The 20,416-nt window shown below is 57.6% G+C and overlaps 3 protein-coding genes and 1 long non-coding RNA gene across 4 annotated transcripts in view; 3 read left to right on the forward strand and 1 right to left on the reverse strand.

The window, feature by feature from the left end:
* Positions 1 to 7,285, forward strand: part of KNDC1 (kinase non-catalytic C-lobe domain containing 1) — a 51,872-nt gene extending 44,587 nt beyond the window's left edge. The window contains exons 27-30 of the mRNA XM_055560338.1: positions 4,231 to 4,353; positions 4,424 to 4,483; positions 5,150 to 5,307; positions 6,962 to 7,285. Of these exons, the coding sequence (XP_055416313.1) occupies positions 4,231 to 4,353; positions 4,424 to 4,483; positions 5,150 to 5,307; positions 6,962 to 7,193 (573 nt within the window). The 3' untranslated portion in view covers positions 7,194 to 7,285. The remainder of the gene's footprint in view (positions 1 to 4,230; positions 4,354 to 4,423; positions 4,484 to 5,149; positions 5,308 to 6,961) is intronic.
* Positions 7,286 to 13,325: 6,040 nt separating this feature from the next.
* LOC129636801 (FAU ubiquitin-like and ribosomal protein S30) lies at positions 13,326 to 14,431 on the reverse strand. The gene has a single exon (XM_055560491.1). The coding sequence runs from the start codon at positions 13,750 to 13,752 to the stop codon at positions 13,336 to 13,338; it is 417 nt and encodes a 138-aa protein (XP_055416466.1). The 5' UTR covers positions 13,753 to 14,431; the 3' UTR covers positions 13,326 to 13,335.
* A 1,494-nt stretch (positions 14,432 to 15,925) lies between these two features.
* Positions 15,926 to 17,264, forward strand: UTF1 (undifferentiated embryonic cell transcription factor 1). The gene is made up of 2 exons (XM_055560492.1): positions 15,926 to 16,520; positions 16,658 to 17,264. The coding sequence occupies exons 1-2, from the start codon at positions 15,956 to 15,958 to the stop codon at positions 17,140 to 17,142; spliced, it is 1,050 nt and encodes a 349-aa protein (XP_055416467.1). The 5' UTR covers positions 15,926 to 15,955; the 3' UTR covers positions 17,143 to 17,264.
* A 735-nt stretch (positions 17,265 to 17,999) lies between these two features.
* Positions 18,000 to 19,847, forward strand: LOC129636685 (uncharacterized). The gene is made up of 3 exons (XR_008707075.1): positions 18,000 to 18,412; positions 19,188 to 19,321; positions 19,558 to 19,847. It is a non-coding gene; the product is annotated as an uncharacterized LOC129636685 (long non-coding RNA).
* Positions 19,848 to 20,416: the final 569 nt, after the last annotated feature.

Consider the following 20,416-nt stretch of genomic DNA (forward strand, 5'->3'; position numbering starts at 1 on the left):
CCAGCGGTGAGGGCACCTCCTTGGGCGAGCCCCTCTGCTGGGGGCGCACAGAGGCGTCCCAAGCTGAAGCCCCTGGAGCAGGCAAGCACGAGGGGCACTCAAGGCAGGGCCCCCGCGGTTCCCCGGCCTCCACCCCCCACTGATGAAGCCCCCAGGCCTACAAACATGCCCAGAGTTCCCCAGTCTTTCCCCTTTCAGGGAGGATCTTCCAACTTCAGAGGTTTATTAGCTGACAGACTGACCCCTCCTCACTTGTGCCAGGATGTGGGCACCGGGAGCCTGTCCTCGCCCCCATCTGCTCCAATCCTCGATGTCCTCCTGAGCGACAGCAACCTGCAACTTTCCGCTCACCCCGTCAGAGGCGTCACACGGGCCTCCAAGCGCTTTGGGGGGACGTGGGGGGATCGGTGCCCCGGGCGCAGGCCAGAGCGGTCTCCAGCCCCACCTGGGGCGGCCAGGGGTGGTGCCAATGTTGCTGTGAGCGGAGGATGCGGGGGGGGCTGTTCGAGGGGCGGTGTGACGTCTGCAGGGACAGCATGGGGTGGGGACAAGGGAGAGCACGCCCTGGGCGGACGTGCTGATCGAGCCTGAAACACACGCGGTCACCGAGCTGCGTGTGGCTCGCTGGCCATCAGAACCACCGGAGACGGACTTCGACATGTAAACTCTGCTCTCAGAAAACGGTCAGAACTCAAAAGCGGAGCCAGAGGATGTCACAGGAAGACTCTACACACGGACCTCACCAGATGGTCAACACTGAAATCAGATTGATTATGTTCTTTGCAACCAAAGATGGAGAAGCTCTATACAGTCAGCAAAAACAAGACTGGGAGCTGACTTGGCTCGGACCATGAACTCCTTATTGCCAAATTCAGACTTAAATTGAAGAAAGTAGGGAAAACCTCTAGATCATTCAGGTATGACCTAAATCAAATCCCTTATGATCATACAGTGGAAGTGAGAAATAGATTTAAGGGACTAGATCTGATAGATGGAGTGCCTTATGAACTATGGACAGAGGTTCATGACATTGTACAGGAGGCGCTGATCAAAACCATCCTCAAGAAATGCAAAATGGCTGTCTGAGGAGATCTTACAAATAGCTGTGAAAAGAAGAGAAGCGAAAAGCAAAGGAAAAAAGGAAAGATATATCCATCTGAATGCAGAGTTCCAAAGAAGAGCAAGGAGAGATAAGAAAGCCTTCCTCAGTGATCAGTGCAAAGAAATAGAGGAAAACAATAGAATGGCAAAGACTAGAGATCTCTTCAAGAAAATTAGAGATACCAAGGGAACATTTCATGCAAAGATGGGCACAATAAAGGACAGAAATGGTATGGACCTAACAGAAGCAGAAGATATTAAGAGGTGGCAAGAATACACAGAACTACACACACACAAAAGATCTTCATGACCCAGATAATCAGGATGGTGTGGTCACTGACCTAGAGCCAGACATCCTGGAATGTGAAGTCAAGTGAGCCTTAGGAAGCATCACTACGAACAAAGCTAGTGGAGGTGATGGAATTCCAGTTGAGCTATTTCAAATCCTAAAAGATGATGCTATGAAAGTGCTGCACTCAATATGCCAGCAAATTTGGAAAACTCAGCAGTGGCCACAGGACTGGAAAAGGTCAGTGTTCATTCCAATCTCGAAGGCAATGCCAAAGAATGCTCAAACTACTACACAATTGGACTCATCACACACTAGCAAAGGAGTGCTCAAAATTCTCCAAGCCAGCCTTCAACAGTATGTGAACTGTGAACTTCCAGATGTTCAAGCTGGATTTAGTAAAGGCAGAGGAACCAGAGATCAAATTTCCAACATCCAATGAATCATCAAAAACGCAAGAGAGTTCCAGAAAAACATCTATTTCTGCCTTATTGACTATGCCAAAGCCTTTGACTGTGTGTATCACAAGAAACTGTGGAAAATTCTGAAAGAGATGGGAATACCAGACCACCTGATCTGCCTCTTGAGAAATTCGTATGCAGGTCAGGAAGCAACAGTTAGAACTGGACATGGAACAACAGACTGGTTCCAAATAGGAAAAGGAGTACATCAAGGCTGTATATTGTCACCCTGCTTATTTAACTTATATGCAGAGTACATCACGAGAAATGCTGGGCTGGAGGAAGCACAAGCTGGAATCCAGATTGCCGGGAGAAATATCAATAACCTCAGATATGCAGATGATAACCGCCCTTATGACAGAAAGCGAAGAGGAACTAAAAAGCCTCTTGATGAAAGTGAGAGGGGAGTGAAAAAGTTGGCTTAAAGCTCAACATTCAGAAAACTAAGATCATGGCATCTGGTCCCATCACTTCATGGGAAATAGATGGGGAAACAGTGTCAGACTTTATTTTTTGGGGTCCAAAATCACTGCAGATTGTGATTGCAGCCATGAAATTAAAAGACGCTTACTCCTTGGAAGGAAAGTTATGACTAACCTACACAATATTTTAAAAAGCAGAGACATTACTTTGTCAACAAAGTTCCATCTAGTCAAGGCTATGGTTTTTCCAGCAGTCATATATGGATGTGAGATTTGGACTCTAAAGAAAGCTGAGCGCTGAAGAATTGATGTTTTTGAACTGTGGTGTTGGAGAAGACTCTTAGATCCAAGCAGTCTATCCTACAGGAGATCCATCCTGTTCATTGTGTGTTCATTGGTGTTCATTGGTAGGACAGATGCTGAAGCTGAAACTCCAATCCTTTGGCCACCTGATGCAAAGAGCTGACTCACTGGAAAAGACCCTGATGCTGGGAAGGACAGGGGGCAGGAGGAGAAGGGGACGACAGAGGATGAGATGGCTGGATGGCATCACCGCCTCGATGGACATGAGTTTGTGCAAGCTTCAGGAGTTGGTGATGGACATGGAGGCCTGGTATGCTGTGGTCCATGGGGTCACAAAGAGGACACGACTGAGCGACTGAACTGAACTGAACAATAGCCCTCAGAGGTGGCAGCGCATCCCGTTCAGATCCCATCCCTGGGGACGCGGGAACACAGAGGCACAGAGAAAGGGAAGCAGCGTGGCGCGTCTGACAATGGGAGCCGCTCAGTCGCGTCTGCCTCTCTGCGACCCCGGGGGCTGCACAGTCCATGGAATCCTCCAGGCCAGAATACTGGAGTGGGCAGCCTTTCCCTTCTCCAGGGGATCTTCGCAACCCAGGAACTGAGCCCAGGTCTCCTGCATCGCAGGCAGATTCTTCACCAGCAGAGCCACCAGGGAAGCCCTTGTTTTAGACGAGTAACGGTAGGAACAGAGGGAAATGAGGCTTCTGGCTTCAGCAGTGGGGTGGGGGGCAGTGCTGGGGGTTCCCAGCTGACCCAATGCTCTGCCCTGCGGACCAGCAACCCTGTGGAAGCAGGCAGAGGACACAACAGCTGAGATGAGGAGGCCGCCGCATGTCCACCAACGGCGAATGGAGCAACCGTGCAACCCACCGCCCATGCCGGGGCGTGTCACTCAGCCCCGCGTCGGGACAGCTGGGGACACAGGCCACAGTGCTGAGCCTGGGGGCGGGAGAGAGGCCGGCCGCCCGAGGAGAACGCCACGAGACCCCAGCGTCCGAGGCCGGCCCCCGTGTGGGGCAGCTCTGCCGGCACTGGCTGGGGAGCTCCTGCTTTGCGTCTGTCCAGACCTGTGAAGAAAAAAAGATGTCAACGGGAGAAGCAGGCGTGTAACTGTTCCCACGCCAGGCAGGGGGCGGCCACGTGCTGAGTGACCCCCGGGCCGTCCCGGGACCCAGGCGCCGGCCGAGCGCAGCAGCAGGGTGTGTGGTGGGGTCGCAGGCGGTGTCCCCCCTGGAAGGACGGCGCTGGCTGCGGCACCTCTGAAATGAGGGGTCACCAGAATCGTGTGAAACCCAGGCACTGACTGAGGGGCCGTGCACTGGGCCGTGGGCAGAGACTCCCTCGGGGGTGGGGGGCGGTGCTGGGGGTTCCCAGCCAACCCCGCGCTCTGCCCTGCAGACCAGCGACCCCGTGGAAGCAGGCACCACAACCCCATCCCGCCTGCCGGGGTGGCTCCCTGTGGGCCCCCCTCCCAGACGGGCATGCCCTGCTGTCCCCATCTGTCCTGAGCTGAGGTTTGTCCAGGGGACAGTGAGCACTGGCCTGCCTCTGTGCCCGTCCCTCTGGGCCGCCCGCTTCGCCCACCCCGACGCCTACCCTGCCCTGCGACCCTTGGAGCTCAGGATGCAAGTGTCTCGTTCTCCAATTTCAGCTGCAGGTGAACCTGCTCTCCAAGTTTCTGCTGATCGCGAAGTCTTGCTACGAGCAGAGGAACTTCGCCACGGCCATGCAGATCCTGGGCGGCCTGGAGCACGCGGCCGTACGCCAGTGCGCGGTGCGTGCCCCGCGCGGCTGGGCAGGGGGCCCCCACGGGGCCAGGGGTTTCACCTGCGCTTTTACTCTAGGCCTGGAGAATTCTGCCCGCGAAGATAGCGGAGGTGATGGAGGAGCTGAAAGCTGTGGAGGTACCGGTGTGCGTGAGCTCCCAGGAGCTCGCGTCCCCCCAGGGGCGGTGGTTGACAGGTGGCAGGATGGGTTGCCTGGCCGTCTGCCTTACGGCCCCCCAGGACCGGGCACAGCCTCCCCGTCCCCCGGGCAGAGGAGGCAGGGGCAGGCACTCCAGGAGCCCTGCCTGCCGACTGTGCCTCGTGGGTCTGACTCCCGCTGGGGGTGCAGGTGTCTGAAGCCCACCTCCTCCTGGCTGCCCCTTGAGAGACGGTCGGCGAGGACACAGCCTCTGGCTGGCGGGCCGAGGTGCCAGGGGCAGCCTGCGTCCAGCCCAGGCCCAGCTCTGCCAGTGGCAGGGCTCCCATGTGTCCTCGGCTGACCGCAGACCCGGGGGCTTGCCGCTGGCCAGCCGGCGCTCAGTCTGATTAGGGTGGGGTCCCTCGGCGCGCTTCTGGAACCAGCACCTCAGCAGCAGGAAGCGCATGTCTTTCTGGGGGGTCAGTGTTCCTCCTGTGCCCACACGCTGCAGAGCCTGGACCCCCAGCCAGGGAGCCAAGGGGTACTTTGAATTGGATGGCAAATTGGGGTGTGGCGCCCCAGGCACTGACTGGCACTGGCCGGCCCTGCTATGCACCAGGGATGCCCCCTCGCCTCTGCTCAGCCCACGCCCGTCTGGGTCCCAGGTCTTCCTGAAGAGCGACAGCCTGTGTCTGATGGAAGGACGGCGCCTCAGGGCCCAGCCCACCCTGCCCTCAGCCCACCTGCTGGCCATGCACATACAGCAGCTGGAGACGGGAGGCTTCACCATGACCAACGGGGCCCACAGGTGGAGCAAGCTCAGGTGAGGGGCCCACAGGTGAGCAAGCAGGTGAGCAAGCAGGTGAGAGGCCCACAGGCAAGCCAGCCAGGTGAGGGGTCTCCCCATCCCTCCTATTCCTCTGAGGCCTGGACCAGATGCCCCCACCCAGCCCAGGCTGCCACAAGCTCCCTCCAGGTGACCTCCAGCTGCCTCCTTCTCCACAAACGCGGGGTAAACATTTCCCACACTGCTGGCATCCATGGCCCCAAACACCGCCCCGAGGTCGAAGGTTGCGACCTTCCTTCCTGTTGGGAGAGCAGGCACACCCTGAACCCCACCTCTGTGCAGCCGCCCCCCGGCCCCCTGAAGCCGCCTCTTCCCTCTGTTCCGCCTCTGCTCTCCTGTTGGACCCCCACCCTGGGGCTAACCTAGGAGGACCCCTGGTCAGGCCCCCGCCCCTTCAGCTGCCAGCACCCCTGGGGACCCACCAGGAGGCACGGACTGGGCACTGTCTGCAACCACCTTCACCGTGACCCCACCAGTGACTCAGACACCCCCAAAGAGGGTCACTGCCCACTTCAGCGTGTGTGGCACCGGTCCCCTCAGCACCCAGGCCCAGGCCAGCCTCTACAGGGGCTCCCGGCCACATCCGCCCCTCCGCAGCGCCCCAGGCCCACGCTGCCTCCAGCTCAGGGCCAGCCCGTCTGCCAGGAGCACCCCCACCCACAAGTCCGTCCTCCCCACCCCGCCCAGCCTGCACCGTCACGCTGCAGTCAGGTGGAGGCTGGTCCAGCCTCCTCGGGGTCAAGGACAGCAGCCTCGCTTTGTGAGCAGGGCCCAGGGGGCACAGAGCCCACCGTTGCCAGCTGTGCCTGTGAGACCGCTTCAGTCACTGAAAACAGGAGTTTAGAGATGACACTGTTTCCACAAGGCACACTTACTGCCAGAGGCCCATGGCGATCAAAGGGGAAGCGGGCAGTGAGGGAAGGCCACGGTCCAGAAAGGGCCTGGCCAGGCTCCGCTCGCGTGCGCTCCTCCTGACGCGGTTCACGGGTGCGTGTGTTTGCACACCTGTCTCCTCGTTAACAACGGAGGCATTCACATGGAACACACCGCGTCTTCACACAAAGCCAGGGTGGGCACATGTGTCTGGGGAGTCCACAGCCTCCCCAGGCAGAACCGAGGCCCGCAGCTCAGAGGCCCCCGTTTTCCGGATGATGCCCCGCGGAGTGCCGGCCGCCACCTGACGCCCAGCTCTGGGAGGCAAAGGCTGGCTCCCCGCGTGGCCGGTTCCCTGGGCGCCACGTCAGTGAACGGGGCTGGGGCAAAGCGCAGAGCACCGAACCCACCCAGATGGACTAACCCGCGTGCACTCGTCTGCCGCCTTGGGCTGCCTCACGCTTCCTTATCGTGGGGATTTCAGCACTGACTGGGCCTCACACAGCACATCTCCAGTCAGCGTTTGTGGAATGAAAGGTGGATGGACGGACAGAGGGAGGGAAGGATGGACAGACGCAGGGCAGGTGGATGAACACGCCTGGGCCCTGAAACGAGGTCTGGCCTGTGACTGAACAGCAGACTGGCCCCTCGCGGTCTGAACTCTGACGCGGTCGGGCTGGGACTGGCCAGTGCCCACCAGCTGCAACACCGCCCCCGAGACGCGTGCAAACTCATGTCCCATTTCTTCCCGACACAGAAACATCGCCAAGGTGGCAAGCCAGGTCCACGCGTTCCAGGAGAACCCCTACACGTTCGCCCCCGACCCCAAGCTGCAGTCCCAGCTCAAGCAGAGAATCGCTCGCTTCAGCGGGGCCGACATCGCTGTGCTGGCGGCGGACAGCGGGGCGGGCCCCCGGCAGGCAGCCAGCGAGAAGCACTCCCGGAAGATCCAGGACAAGCTGCGGAGGATGAGGGCCACGTTCCAGTAGCGGAGGCGGCAGGCCGGGGGGTGGACGGGGGCCCCCCGCAGCGCAGGAGGGTCGGACGGGAGCGCGGGCTCAGACACGGACCCGGAGACGGCACCAGGAGGCTGACTGTAAAATTTAAAGATGTAAGATGTAAACCAGACTGGGGCGAGTAGGCTCCCAGGAGCCGAACCCCCGAACGCTCATTATGTTTCTCAGAGACGAACAGCTTCTGCCCAGCCTGCCCCCAGAGCCCCGCACCCCTCGGCCTGTAACCCGGGTGCCCCCGAGCAAAGTCTGCGTGAGTCTGCCTGTGTCTGCCACGACGGACCCCTGGTCCCCCTGCGAACAACAGATTCCAAGGGTTCTGGAACCTTCCATGTGAAGCCCTGAGGCTTCCGGGGGCCGCAGCCCAGCCCTGGGCTCACAGTTCCCCCGCTAGGCATCCCGCCCTCTGCCCTGAGCACTGGCTGCTCGCCCTGCCCTGGGGGTGGGGGTGCCCGAGCCTCACAGCCTTCATCCTGGCCAGCCTCCTGCTGCCCGCCAGTGCCTCGCAGCTCCCCCCGGCCGCTCCCCGTGCCCCATGGCCCCGGTGCCCGCCGCCCACCGCCCGCCACTGAGAGCACTGCCCTGTGGGGGGGGGTTCCCCTGTGCCGAGGCCCCGCATCCAAGGGCACAGGACTCAGACGGCAGCTCCAAAGCCAAGACAGCCTCAGCGGCCCCTCCGCGACCATGCTGGGTAGGGGGGCGCCTGGGGGGTGGTCCCAGACGCCTTCAGCATCCATGCATGCGACACACACACCCGTGCCCGCCTCCCACGGCTGGCTGCCACTGCGCTTTGAGGAGAGGCGCCTGCCGCCTCGGGGGCACTGAGCACCCCTCAGGGCTGTTTCCACCAGCCTGCTGGTGCCGCCTTGCCCAGCGTGGGCAGGACGCACTCGCCGGCGGCTTGGGGACCAGGCGAGGCCTCACACACCCGCAGCAGGGAGGCCAGTGCCCCGGACCGTCCCAGGCACCCGCATCCTTTCGTTGCAAATCGCCGCGAGACCTGCAATTCTTCTTCTGAGTTTTAGGATTAGTGATTCTTTGGCGCAACCAGCTAGTGGTATTTCAAGGAAACCATTACTTGATAAAACGCTGAATTTCTAACGTCAGGGTGTTTTCCCACATATATTCATTCCCAACACCTAGCTCCTGCGTACGTGAAATACGAGAGGCGTGCGGCACGCCTGGCCCTAACGAAGCTTTCATGTGAGAATTCGGTTCTGCAGATGAACTCCTGGGTTTTCAGCACTGAACTCAGCAAGCTCAGAGGCCGCGTGAACACACACTCCAGCCAGACCGGCTCTGCCCCGGGAGCGGCCGCCTCAGCCCACACGCACCCGTCTGCATGTCGCTCTCGTGCACTCCAGTTTCTAATAAAGCCGTTTCTACCAAGACGGCTGCCCACGGCTCCCGCACTTTGTCCGCCCTACAGGTCACGGGGGGCTCCCCACAGCCACGATGACGTCTCCGGGGCTGCTCGTGAGGGCGGGCGGCAATGATCCTGGGTGACAAGCCGGGGGCAAGGCGGCCCCAGGACTGATCCCCATACCCCGGGGCCTGCGAGCTGCCTCGGGAGGAGATGGCCGGCCTCCCACAGTCGCCGCCCGCAGAGGCCTCCGGGCACCACAGCCCCAGCCTTCCCACCACAAACCCTGCCACCATCCCAGGGCCCGGCCACCCAGACCTCGCCCACAGCCCACAGGTCGGACGGCCAGCTCGTCCTCGTGGGGGGACTGAGGGGTGCCCCGGGCCTGTCACCACCAGGAAGGGTCCTGCTGCTGCGGTTCAGGGCTGGCAGGCACCGCAGGGTGAGGGTCTCTCTGCTGTGGGGCCGCCAGAGCCTAGGGGTCTTCTTGGTGTCTCTGGGCTCCGCCCTCCAGATGCCAGCAGCATCGCCGCCGACCCCCCCCAGCAGCTGCGGCAACCCACAACTCTCCAGACGTCACCAAACGTCTCCTGGGCAGCAGAAATGCCCCCAAACCACAGCCCCTAAAGCACTGACACCCCAAATCTTCCAGACAACATTCAGGTCTGCAAAAAAAAAAAAAGGAAACAGCTGAATGGCTGATTCCAGGGCTGGGGTGGGGAAAGTATAGCAGATGAGTCAGGAGCTAAAGGGGGGAAGGGGATAGAGGTAGATCACGTCAAAAGGACACAGGACAAGAGCGAAAGAGCTGCTCCCACAGCCAGAGCCGACCATGTGCGCCCCACGTGGGACAGTGACGGGCTGTGGGCCAGGAGGAGGGTCAAAGTCTGAGTCCTTACCGACGTCAGGGGACAGCTGAATGAGTAACAGGAATAACCAAGGGGAACCTGCCCCGGGAGGTGCAGCTGGCCACCCTTTGAGTGTTGGGGGCACCTGGCGACTGGCCTCCTGTGGGGCAGGACAGGAGGAGGGTGCCCTCACAGTGGGGAGACGCAGGCTTCACCCTAACTGCAGAGGAGGGTCACACTAAGCAGATGGCACATCACTTCTGGGGTCTCATCCCAGGCCCCCGAGCCCTGGTCTAATCATGAGAAGACACCAGACAAACCCAAACTGAGGGGCAAGCCTCAAAATACCCACCAGTCTCAAAGTGGCAAGTACGTGGGGAAAAAGATCTAGAGAGGACCACGGGGGCAGACTGAGAGCACAGGCTAACTAAACGCAGCTGGAGCACACGAGGGGTGTGAGCAGACAGCCTGCCGCGCTGCAGTGTCGTCAGCGGGATTGTGCAACCACCGACTCCTCAGCTTTGCCAAAGTCCCACAGGCAAGGAAGATTCCAGGCACTCTGCGCCGTCTGTATAACCTGGGTGCAGACTTAGAATTATCCCACACCAAGGAGTCTAAGAAAGGCAATGCCAAAGAATGCTCAAACTACTGCACAATTGCACTCATCTCACACGCTAGTAAAGTAATGCTCAAAATTCTCCAAGCCAGGCTTCAGCAATACATGAACCATGAACTTCCAGATGTTCACGCTGGTTTTAGAAAAGGCAGAGAAACCAGAGATCAAATTGCCAACATCTGCTGGATCATCAAAAAAGCAAGAGTTCGAGAAAAACATCTATTTCTGCTTTATTGACTATGCCAAAGCCTTTGATGTGTGGATCACAAGAAACTGTGGAAAATTCTGAAAGAGATGGGAATACCAGACCACCTCACCTGCCTCTTGAGAAACCGATATGCAGGTCAGGAAGCAACAGTTAGAACTGGACATGGAACAACAGACTGGTTCCAAATAGGAAAAGGAGTACATCAAGGCTGTATATTGTCACCCTTCTTATTTAACTTATATGCAGAGTACATCATGCGAAACACTGGGCTGGAAGAAGCACAAGCTGGAATCAAGATTGCTGAGAGAAATATCAATAACCTCAGATATGCATATGACACCACCCTTCGGCAGAAATTGAAGAGGAACTAAAAAGCCTCTTGATGAAAGTGAAAGAGGAGAGTGAAAAAGTTGGCTTAAAGCTCAACATTCAGAAAACTAAGATCATGGCATCTGGACCCATCACTTCATGGCAGATAGATGGGGAAACAGTGTCAGACTTTGTTTTTTTGGGGTCCAAAATCACTGCAGATGGTGATTGCAGCCATTAAATTAAAAGATGCTTACTCCTTGGAAGGAAAATTATGACCAACCTTGATAGCGTACTGAGAAGCAGAGATAGTACTTTGCCAACAAAGGTCCGTCTAGTCAAGGCTATGGTTTTTCCTGTGGTCATGTATGGATGTGAGAGTTGGACTGTGAAGAAAGCTGAGCACTGAAGAATTGATGCTTTTGAAGTGTGGTGTTGGAGAAGACTCTTGAGAGTCCCTTGGACTGCAAGGAGATCCAACCAGTCCATTCTAAAGGAGATCAGTGCTGGGTGTTCTTTGGAAGGAATGGTGCTAAAGCTGAAACTCCAGTACTTTGGCCACCTCATGCTAAGGGTTGACTGACTGGAAAAGACCCTGATGCTGGGAGGGATTGGGGGCAGGAGGAGAAGGGGACGACAGAGGATGAGATGGCTGGATGGCATCACCGACTCAATGGACATGAGTCTGAGTGAACTCCGGGAGTTGGTGATGGACAGGGAGTCCTGGCGTGCTGCGATTCATGGGGTCGCAAAGAGTCGGACACGACTGAGCGACTGAACTGGACTGAACTGAAGGAGTCTAAGAATCAAAATGGACACCAAAGGGAGAATTTAATTCAGACGACCATTATATGTACTGTGAGAAGAATCCCTTAGAAGAACTGGAATAGCCCTCAGAGTCAATTAATAGTCCAAAATGCAGTGCTCAGGGGCAGTCTCAAAAACGACAGAATGATCTCGGTTTGTTTCCAAGGCAAACCATTCAATATCACAGTAATCCCAGTGTATGCCCCGACCACTAATGCAGAAGAAGCTGAAGTCAAACAGTTCTATGAAGACCTATAAGACCTTCTAGAACTAACACCAAACAAAAATGTCCTTTCCACCCTAGGGGATTAGAGTCAAAAGCAGTAAGTCAAAAGGTATCTGCAATAACAGGCACGTTTAGCCTTGGAGTACGAAATGAAGCAGGCAATAGAGTTTTACCAGAATACATGATCACGGCGAACACCCTCTTTCAACAACATTAGATGCGATGCTATGCATGGACATCTCCAGATGGTCAGCACTGAAATCAGATTGATGCTGTTCTTTGCAGCTGAAGATGGAGAAGCTCAGCAAAAACAAGATTTGGAGCTGACTGTGGCTCAGATCAGGAGCTGTTTATTGCAAAATTCAGGTTTAAATTGAAGAAAGTAGGGGAAACTACCAGACCATTTAGCTGTGACCTAAATCAAATCCCTTATGATTATACAGTGGAGGTGACAAATAGATTCAAGGGATTAGGTCTGGTGTAGACAAAGTGCCTGAAGAACTATGGACAGAGATTCAAAACATTGTACAGAAGGCGGTGACCAAAACCACTCCCAAGAAAAAGAAATGCAAGAAGGCAAAGTGGTTGTCTGAGGAGGCTTTACAAACAGCTGAGAAAAGAGAAGTGAAAGGCAAAGAAGAAAGGGAAAGATATATCCAACTGAATGCAGAGTTCCAGAGAATAGCAAGGAGAGGTAAGAAAGCCTTCTTCAGTGATCAATGCAAAGAAATACAGGAAAACAAAAGAATGGGAACGAATGGCACCCCACTCCAGTACTCTTGCCTGGAGAATCCCATGGACGGAGGAGCCTGGTGGGCTGCAGTCCAAGGGGTCGCTCAGAGTTGGACACGACCAAGTGACTTCCTACTTTCACTTTACACTTTCATGCATTGGAGAAGGAAATGGCAACCCACTCCAGTGTTCTTGCCTGGAGAATCCCAGGGAAGGGGGAGCCTGGTGGGCTGCCATCTATGGGGTCGCAGAGTTGGACATGACTGAAGCGACTTAGCAGCAGCAGCAGCAGCAGCAGAGATCTCTTCAACAAAATTGAGGATACCAAGGGAACATTTCATGCAAAGATGGGCTCAATAAAGGACAGAAACAGCAAGGACCTAACAGAAGCAGAGGATACTAAGAAGACGTGGCAAGAATACACCAAAAATCTGTACAAGAAAGGTCTTAATGACCCGATAACCGCGATGGTGTGATCACTCATCTAGAGCAAGGCATCTTGGGAGTGTGAAAGTCAAGTGGGCCCTAGGAAACATCACTACAAACAAAGCTAATGGAGGTGATGGAATTCGAGCTGAGCTATTGCAAATTCTAAAAGATGATGCTGTTAAAGTGCTGCCCTCAATATGCCAGCAAATTTGGAAAACTCAGCAATGGCCACAGGACTGGAAAGGGTCACTTTTCATTCCAACCCCAAAGAAGGGCAATGCCAAAGAATGTTCAAACTACTGTACAATTGCAGTCCTTTCACATGCTAGCAAGGTAATGCTCAAAATCCTTCAAGGTAGGCTTCAAAAGAACATGAACTAGGAACTTCCAGATGTACAAGCTGGGCAGAGAAAAGGCAGAGAAACCAGAGATCAAAAAGCCAACATCCACCAGATCAAAGAAAAAGCAAGAGAATTTCTGAAAAATATCTACTTCTGCCTCATTGACTACCCAAAAGCCTTTGTGTGGATCACAACAAACTGTGGAAATTTTATTTTTTGGATTGGGCTAAGCAGCTTTATTAGAGACAGTCAAGATTACAAAGGACTGAAGAGTTGGCATTGGGGCCCTTCTTTTTGCCAAAGGTGGGCACAACACTGGCAAAGCGCTGGTTGTACAGCATGTGCCTCTCGATCCGGCCTGTCTTCTTTTTCTCCTGTTTGGCCACCTCGGAAGTCTGACCTCTGGCTTTCCTAGCATGGGCCCGGGAACCATGGGCTTTACCTCCAAGCATGCAGCCAACTTCTTCCGGAGTGCTCAGAGCCTCCACCCCAAACTGGCCCGGGGTAGTCTCATCCTCTGGGGGTGTGCCTGCCACGAGCAGAGCTTGATTTTCTGGAGGGATGCCCTCCAACGAGGCTACCTGAGCCGTGATCTGGGCAACGGTCTCCTGGTCGGTCACCTTGAGTGTGTAGCTCCTGGGCGCAAAGAGCTGCATGTTGGCAACTAGATCACAGACACCACTGCCGTTACTGCGAAGATGGAGTCAAGAAAGAGCTGGAAAATTCTTAAAGAGATGGGAATACTAGACTACTCTGCCTCCTGAGAAACCTGTATGCAGGTCAAGAAGCAACAGTTAGAACCAGACATAGGACAATGGACTGGTTCCAGATTGGGAAAGAAGTACATCAAGGCTGTATACTCATGTCACCCTGCTTATTGAACTTCTATGCAGAACACATCATGGGAAATGCCAAGCTGGATGAATCACAAGCTGGAATCAAGATTGCTGGGAGAATATCGATGTTGGATATGCAGATGATACCAGTTTAATGGCAGAAAGCGAAGAGGAACTAAAGAGCCTCTTGAGGGTGAAAGAGGAGAGTGAAAAAGCTGGTTTAAATCTCAACATTTAAAAAAACTAAGATCACAGCATCCGGTCCCATCACTTCATGGTTAATAGATGGGGGAAAAGTGGAAACAGTTGCAGCTTTTAATTTCTTGGGCTCCAAAATCACTGCAGATGGTGAGTGCAGCCATGAAATTTAAAAATGCTTGTTCCTTGGGAGAAAAGCTTTGACAAACCTAGACAGCATATTAAAAAGCAGAGACATCACATTGCCAACAAAGGTTTGTCTAGTCAAAGCTATCGATTTTCCAGTAGTCAGCTATGGATGTTAGAGTTGGACCATAAAGAAGGCTGAGCGCCTAACAACTGATGCTTTCAAACTGTGGTACTGGAGAAGCCTTGAGAGTCCCGTGGATGGCAAAGAGATCAAACCAGTCAATCTGAAAGGAAATCAATCCTAAATATTCATTGGAAGGACTAATGCTGAAGGTGAAGCCGCAATACTTTGGCCACCTGATGTGAAGCACCAACTCACTGGAAAAGACCGTGACGCTGGGAAAGACTGAGGGCAGGAGGAGAAGGGGAGGACGGAGGATGAGATGTTGGAGGCATCATGGACTCAATGGACGGGAGTTTGAGCAAGATCCGGGAGATAGTGAAGAACAGGGAGGCCTGGTGTATTGCAGTGCATGGGGTCTCAAAGAGTGGCACAAGACTTAGCAACTGAACAACAGGAGTTTTATAAAACTACTGTGGTTAGTATACAGAAATACAATTCACTTTTGTTCATTTTTGTATTCGATGACCTTGCAAAGCTCATTACTTCTGACTGTGCCTGTCGATTTTGCACTTTGCACGTGTACCACCATATTATGTGCAAGGAGCACTGCATCACTTCTTCCTTGGCTATCTCCATACTTCCCAAGCCTTTTTGTTGGTTTATTCTCTGGCTAGGACTTCTAGACGGCTGAGCAGAAGCTGTAACTTTGGGCACCTTTCTCCTACCCTTAGTATCTCAGGGGGTCAGGTTTAACACTAGTAAACACAATGTCGGCGGTGGCCATTCTGCATCAGAATAAGAAAGTCCCTTCATGTGCAGTGTATGTAAATTACGACACTAAGTTTGACCAATGGCCTAGCTCTCCATCAGGTCCAGCAGACAGCGATGAACAGTATCGCCTCCACAAACTAAAACCGTAGAGGGGTTGGGGGGGTCTGGGTGGCTGGTAGAACCAGAACATGATTACATTTAGGAATAGCTAGGGTGCACCAAGAGAAGGAAATGGCAACCCACTCCAGTGTTCTTGCCTGGAGAATCCCAGGGACGGGGGAGCCTGGTGGGCTGCAGTCTATGGGGTCGCACAGAGTCGGACACGACTGAAGCGATTTAGCAAGCAAGCAAGCAAGAGTGCACCAAAGGAAAAAGGAGCCTTTGGAAGCAGAATGTGCCACGGCTTCCTCTACACAGCGGTGAAAGGGCACCGCACATGCGTAAACACGTACGGAACCTTGCGCGCCCGACACACGTTGCCATGTTCGTTTGGACTTGATCCAGCGGTTTAAGAAGTACAGACAAGGAGGTTGGGCGGGCGCTTTCGCGGTAGGCGGGCGGGGGCAGAGCTTTACTCTACGAGCTCGAGACCCAGGAGCCCAAAGACTGGCCCGGAGACCAGGCGTTGCCGCGGTCGGGTTGAACTTGGCGCGCGGGGCGGGGCGGGGCGGGGCAGGGGGAGGGCCGCGTAGACCCGGCGGGGCTTCCGCGCCGGCTTCGAGCAGGGCGGGCGTGCAGGGTCTTCCGAGCGCGAACTGGCGGCTTCTCCTGGGCCTCGGCCTCGACCCCGCTGGCCCCGGGATGCTGCTGCGGCCGCGGCGGCCGCCCCCGCCCGAGCCTCCATCGCCCGCCAGCCCGGACCCCGAGCCGCGGCTGGCGGGGGGCGCCCCGGAGACCCCGCCCCGGAGGTCCGCCTCGCCCGGCGCGCTGGCGGCTCCCGCAACCCCCGCACCCCCCGGCTCGCCCGCGTCCCCCGGCTCGCCCGTGTCCCCGGGCTCGGCTCAGCGCACGCCCTGGAGTGCGCACGAGACGGAGCTGCTGTTGGGCACGCTGCTGCAGCCCGCCGTGTGGCGCGCGCTCCTGCTGGACCGCCGCCAGGCGCTGCCCACCTACCGCCGCGTGTCGGCCGCGCTGGCCCGCCAGCAGGTGCGGCGCACCCCCGCGCAGTGCCGCCGCCGCTACAAGTTCCTCAAGGACAAGGTCCGCGACGCGCACGGCCAGCCGCCCGGGCCCTTCGACGCGCAGATCCGCCAGCTTATGGGCCTCCTGGGCGACAACGGGCGCAGGCGCGGACGCCGCCGCTCCCCCGGGCCCGGACGACCCCCGCGCGGCCGCCGGCCGGCCTCCGCCGCGCCCGCCGAGCCGGGTAGGTGGGCTGGGGTGGGGGAGGGCGCGCCCCAGACGGAAGAGCGCGGGGAGCGGGCTGTGGGGAGAGCCCCTCAGACGGAGGAGCGGGGGTGGGGTGCGGGCGCGCCCCCGGCAACCGGCGGCTCCGCGTTCCAGGCGCCCCGCCGCTGCCCGTGTCCCGAGAGCTCGACTCGGATCCCGCGTGGACACTCAGGTTCAGCCCGTCCCCGCCCAAGTCTGCGGACGCGCCCAACGCGCCCGGCTCCCCGACGGCCCCCAGCACCTTCACGCCCGCGCCTGTCCGCCCCGGAGAGCCCGAGTCCTTCCGTGCCCCCGGCTCCCCGCCACCGCAGTCCCCAGGCCCCGCCCGGGAAGACCCCGACTCGCCGCCCGCCCGCCCGGAGGAGCACGCGCCGCAGCAGCCCGCGCCGCCGTCTCTGAACGCCGCCCTCCTGCAGACCCTGGGGCACCTCGGCGACATCGTGTCCATCCTGGGCCCGCTGCGTGACCAGCTGCTGACCCTGAACCAGCACGTGGAGCAGCTGCGCGGCTCCTTCGACCAGACCGTGTCCCTAGCAGTAGGCTTCATCCTGGGCAGCGCCGCGGCCGAGCGAGGTGTCCTAGCCGACCCGCGCCCGTGAGCCTGTCCCTCCGCGGTCCCCGCGCCGGAGGGCCGCCCCTTCAGCCCTGACCCTCCCTGCTGCCCCCCTCCCCCAACCAAACCTAAGTATGTTCAATAAAAAGATTGCTTTTTCTGACTCAATCCTGTGTGCAGGTTGCGCACTGGGTAGGAACGTAGGGCTGGAGATAACCGGGAGGTTAAAATGGCCTCGGGACCCCTGGGAGGGGCCCAGTTGGGATTCTGCCCAGCCCCACTAGGCCTAGGAGGCCCGTCTCCCGTCGGGGGAGGGCTGTGGGCACGTGGAACCCGAGCTCGGGGCCCGCATCGCATACCAGCCTTCTCCAGGTCTCCAGACCCTGCTTGCCAGGACTTCCCACCAGCGCAGACCGGCCGCGGTGGGCGAGCCCCTGCGAGCAGGGAGGAGGCCGGGCGCCACGGGGAGGGCCCCGGGAACCGGCGGGGGCCGGGTCCAGCCGGAACCGGTGGGGGAGGTGTAAGCGGTCTCAGGCCGCCCCCCGCGGGCGGCCCAGGGAAGAGTCCGCGGCCTTGGGCCGAGCAGCGTCCAGGAAGGAGGTTCCCAGGATAACGTGCCCCCGGGGAGGGGTCCCCTCCTGTCCACGGAGGTGCGTGGGCTGGGTGGGCCCGGGGCAGGAAGCTCGGCGGGTTTGAGCTTTTCCACCTTGGCGGAGGCCAGGGTTCGTGCAGCTTGAAAAGGACTTTATCGAAATTGCCCCAGGAGCATTTTCCAAGTCTTGACTGAGGGCCCCACCCTGCGCTGGGGGCTCAGACCCGGCGGGGACTGGGCGGGGCCGGACGTGCTCCCAGCCGGGGTGGGAGGAGGAAGCAGCCAGAGGCGCGGGCCCGCATAACAATACACCTTCGGGCTGAATGCCCGGCGGCTTTTCAGCAGCTAGGGGATCATTCAGAGACTTAAGTGGTTGCTCTGGTCGGCGTGGTAAACGGGAAGCCTGTCTCCAAGCGCCCTGCAGTCCTCACCCTCCGGAGGCTCCAGGCGGCCAAGCACTCAGCCCCTCCCCCAGCCCTTTTCTGGAAATGTCTTCTAAGAGGCCCCGGTTGGGCCCCCAGCCGCAGGGACCCGGCAGGACAAGGGTGCACCCACCGTTCGGCAGGACGGGGGGCTGTGTATGAAAGGTCCCGAATCCTCGAGGACACGCTGGCCTCTGCTGTGAGAGACGGTGCCTGCCCCCTTCCAGTCCACCCGAGGGCAGAAACCTGCAGGGGGACCCTTGGCGTTTGTAAACACCCGCACACCCTACACATTTCCAAAGGTAAGAGCCAAGGTGGGAGGTGGGGGGTCTGAGACAGCCTTGGGCCGCTTCCCAGCAAATCCCGAAGCCGCCGGGGGCAGGGGGTGATGTCACCGGGACTCTGCTCGGAGAAAGGGCTGTTTGGGGGCTTGAGATCCATGTAAGCCTCCGAGTCTTTGGGGACCAAGGTTTGGGGTGCACCAAGAAGAACCTGTCTGCCTTACGCCCCATGTTGCCTGGCGGTCTGGGGGCACGTCCAGAGCCTTCTCCTCAGGGCCTGATGACCCTGCACACCCCATCCCCAGCCTCGCCAAGGTCTTCCAGTCTGGGGAGGGGCGAGCCTGTCTCACTCCAGCGCCTCGGCTAGGGGTTTATTTGTGACTTAAGCCATTCCTGACGCGTGGAAACGCTCAGATCCCGGCTCCCCGGCCTGCCCGTGACCCGCCTCAGCTGTAGTTGTGGGGGTGGCGGCTGGGGCTGTGGGGTGAGGTGGGTCTTACGCCGGCCATCCTGGGTTTGACTCAGCATGTGTGCAGCGCACCTTCCAGTAGGGATGGCGTCCTGCTGTGAGCACACCTTTTCCTGTGCCTGTGTGGGCATCAACCCAGCCGGCCTCCAGGGCCATCCTCAGGGGTCATCAGGGGCCCCTCGGCCAGCAGGCTCACCCCTTCTCTTTCACTCTGGTGAAATACGTGGAGCACAAAGTCTCCCGTCTTACCTGTTTCAAGTGTGCAGGGATGTTCACATTGTGCAGTGGTCATCCCCGTCAGCTCCAGAACTTGCTCTTCCTAAACAGAATCATTGGACACTCACTCTGCAGCCCCCTCTCCCACCCCCGGCAGGATGCTCTTGTTGTGTGTGTTATGCCTGACCCTTTCTGACCCCATGAACTGCAGCCCGCCAGGCTCCTCTGTCCGTGGGATTCTCCAGGTGAGGATACTGGAGTAGGTTGCCGTGCCCTCTTCCCAACCCAGGGATCTAACCCAGGTCTCCCGCAGGTCTCCCACGTCTCAGGCAGATTCTTTACCATCTGAGCCACTAGGGACCTCAAAACTGGGATCACACAGTATTTGTCTTTTTGTATCTGGTTTATATCACCCAGAATAATGTTCTCCAAGCTGTGAATAACACACACAGCATACTTCGGGTTTTCTTTCTTTTTAAAGATGGAATGATAGCCCACTGCATGGATGGACCACATTTTGCTTGTCCGTTGACTCGGTGGACATTTGGGCTGCTTCCACATTTCAGCTTTGTGAATAATGCTGACGCGAACATGGATGTGCGAATATTTTTCAAGACCCTGTGTTCAGTTCTTTGGGGTGTGTAAGTGGAATGGATCATGTGGTAATTCCATTTTTAATTTTTTGAGGAACCTCCATACCGTCTTCCAGCCGCTGCCCCATTTTATATTCCCACCGACACTGAACAAGGGTTCGTTTCCCCACATCCTCAACCACACTTGTGTTACTGTTTTTTAACCTCAGCCGTCCTAGGGAGCGTGAGGTTCGTACCTTTAAGCGCTGGTGTTGCAGTGCGTGGTCAGCAGCGTGGCCGGTGCCCTGCCGCCCCGGCGCTCAGGACCTATCCAGCTGCCGCTTGTCTGCACGCGTGAGCTCACCGGCACACCTGCGGCGCTGAGACCGTGCACAGTGGCCTGGACGATCAAGAGCCATGAGCTCGGGCCTTGCCCCGCCCCACCCCGGCAGCTGCAGGGCTCTGGGGCTGGCTTTGCTCTTCCCCTTCACCCCACAGCCGGCTGGTGCTCCTATTGTGTGTGTGGAGGACTGCCCTGGGCCCTTAGCCTCATCCACCTTGTAAGGCAGGGCTGCACCCAGCTGGCTGCATCAGCTCGCCCCTGGGCCCGGTTGGTTTCCGTGTCGGCCAGGGGCTGGAAGCCAGCTCCCACCTAATTCAGCACCCTCGGCCTCCCACGCCAGTTCCCTTCCCTCCGGGCCTGGGGCCAGAGAGAGCAGTTATACAGCAAATTCACCCATCAACGTCAGTGCTGTTGAGCCCTGGAAG

Source organism: Bubalus kerabau, chromosome 22 (genome assembly GCF_029407905.1).
Source record: "Bubalus kerabau isolate K-KA32 ecotype Philippines breed swamp buffalo chromosome 22, PCC_UOA_SB_1v2, whole genome shotgun sequence".
Classification (NCBI taxonomy): Eukaryota; Metazoa; Chordata; class Mammalia; order Artiodactyla; family Bovidae; genus Bubalus; species Bubalus kerabau.

What these genes read in the sequence shown, in the direction of transcription:
- LOC129636801 (XM_055560491.1), bottom strand. Translation starts at nt 13,752, where the DNA reads ATGCAGCTCTTTGCGCCCAGGAGCTACACACTCAAGGTGACCGACCAG.
- UTF1 (XM_055560492.1), top strand. Translation starts at nt 15,956, where the DNA reads ATGCTGCTGCGGCCGCGGCGGCCGCCCCCGCCCGAGCCTCCATCGCCC. An exon ending in CGCCGCGCCCGCCGAGCCGG is followed by an intron (nt 16,521 to 16,657) that starts GTAGGTGGGCTG and finishes TCCGCGTTCCAG; the next exon opens with GCGCCCCGCCGCTGCCCGTG.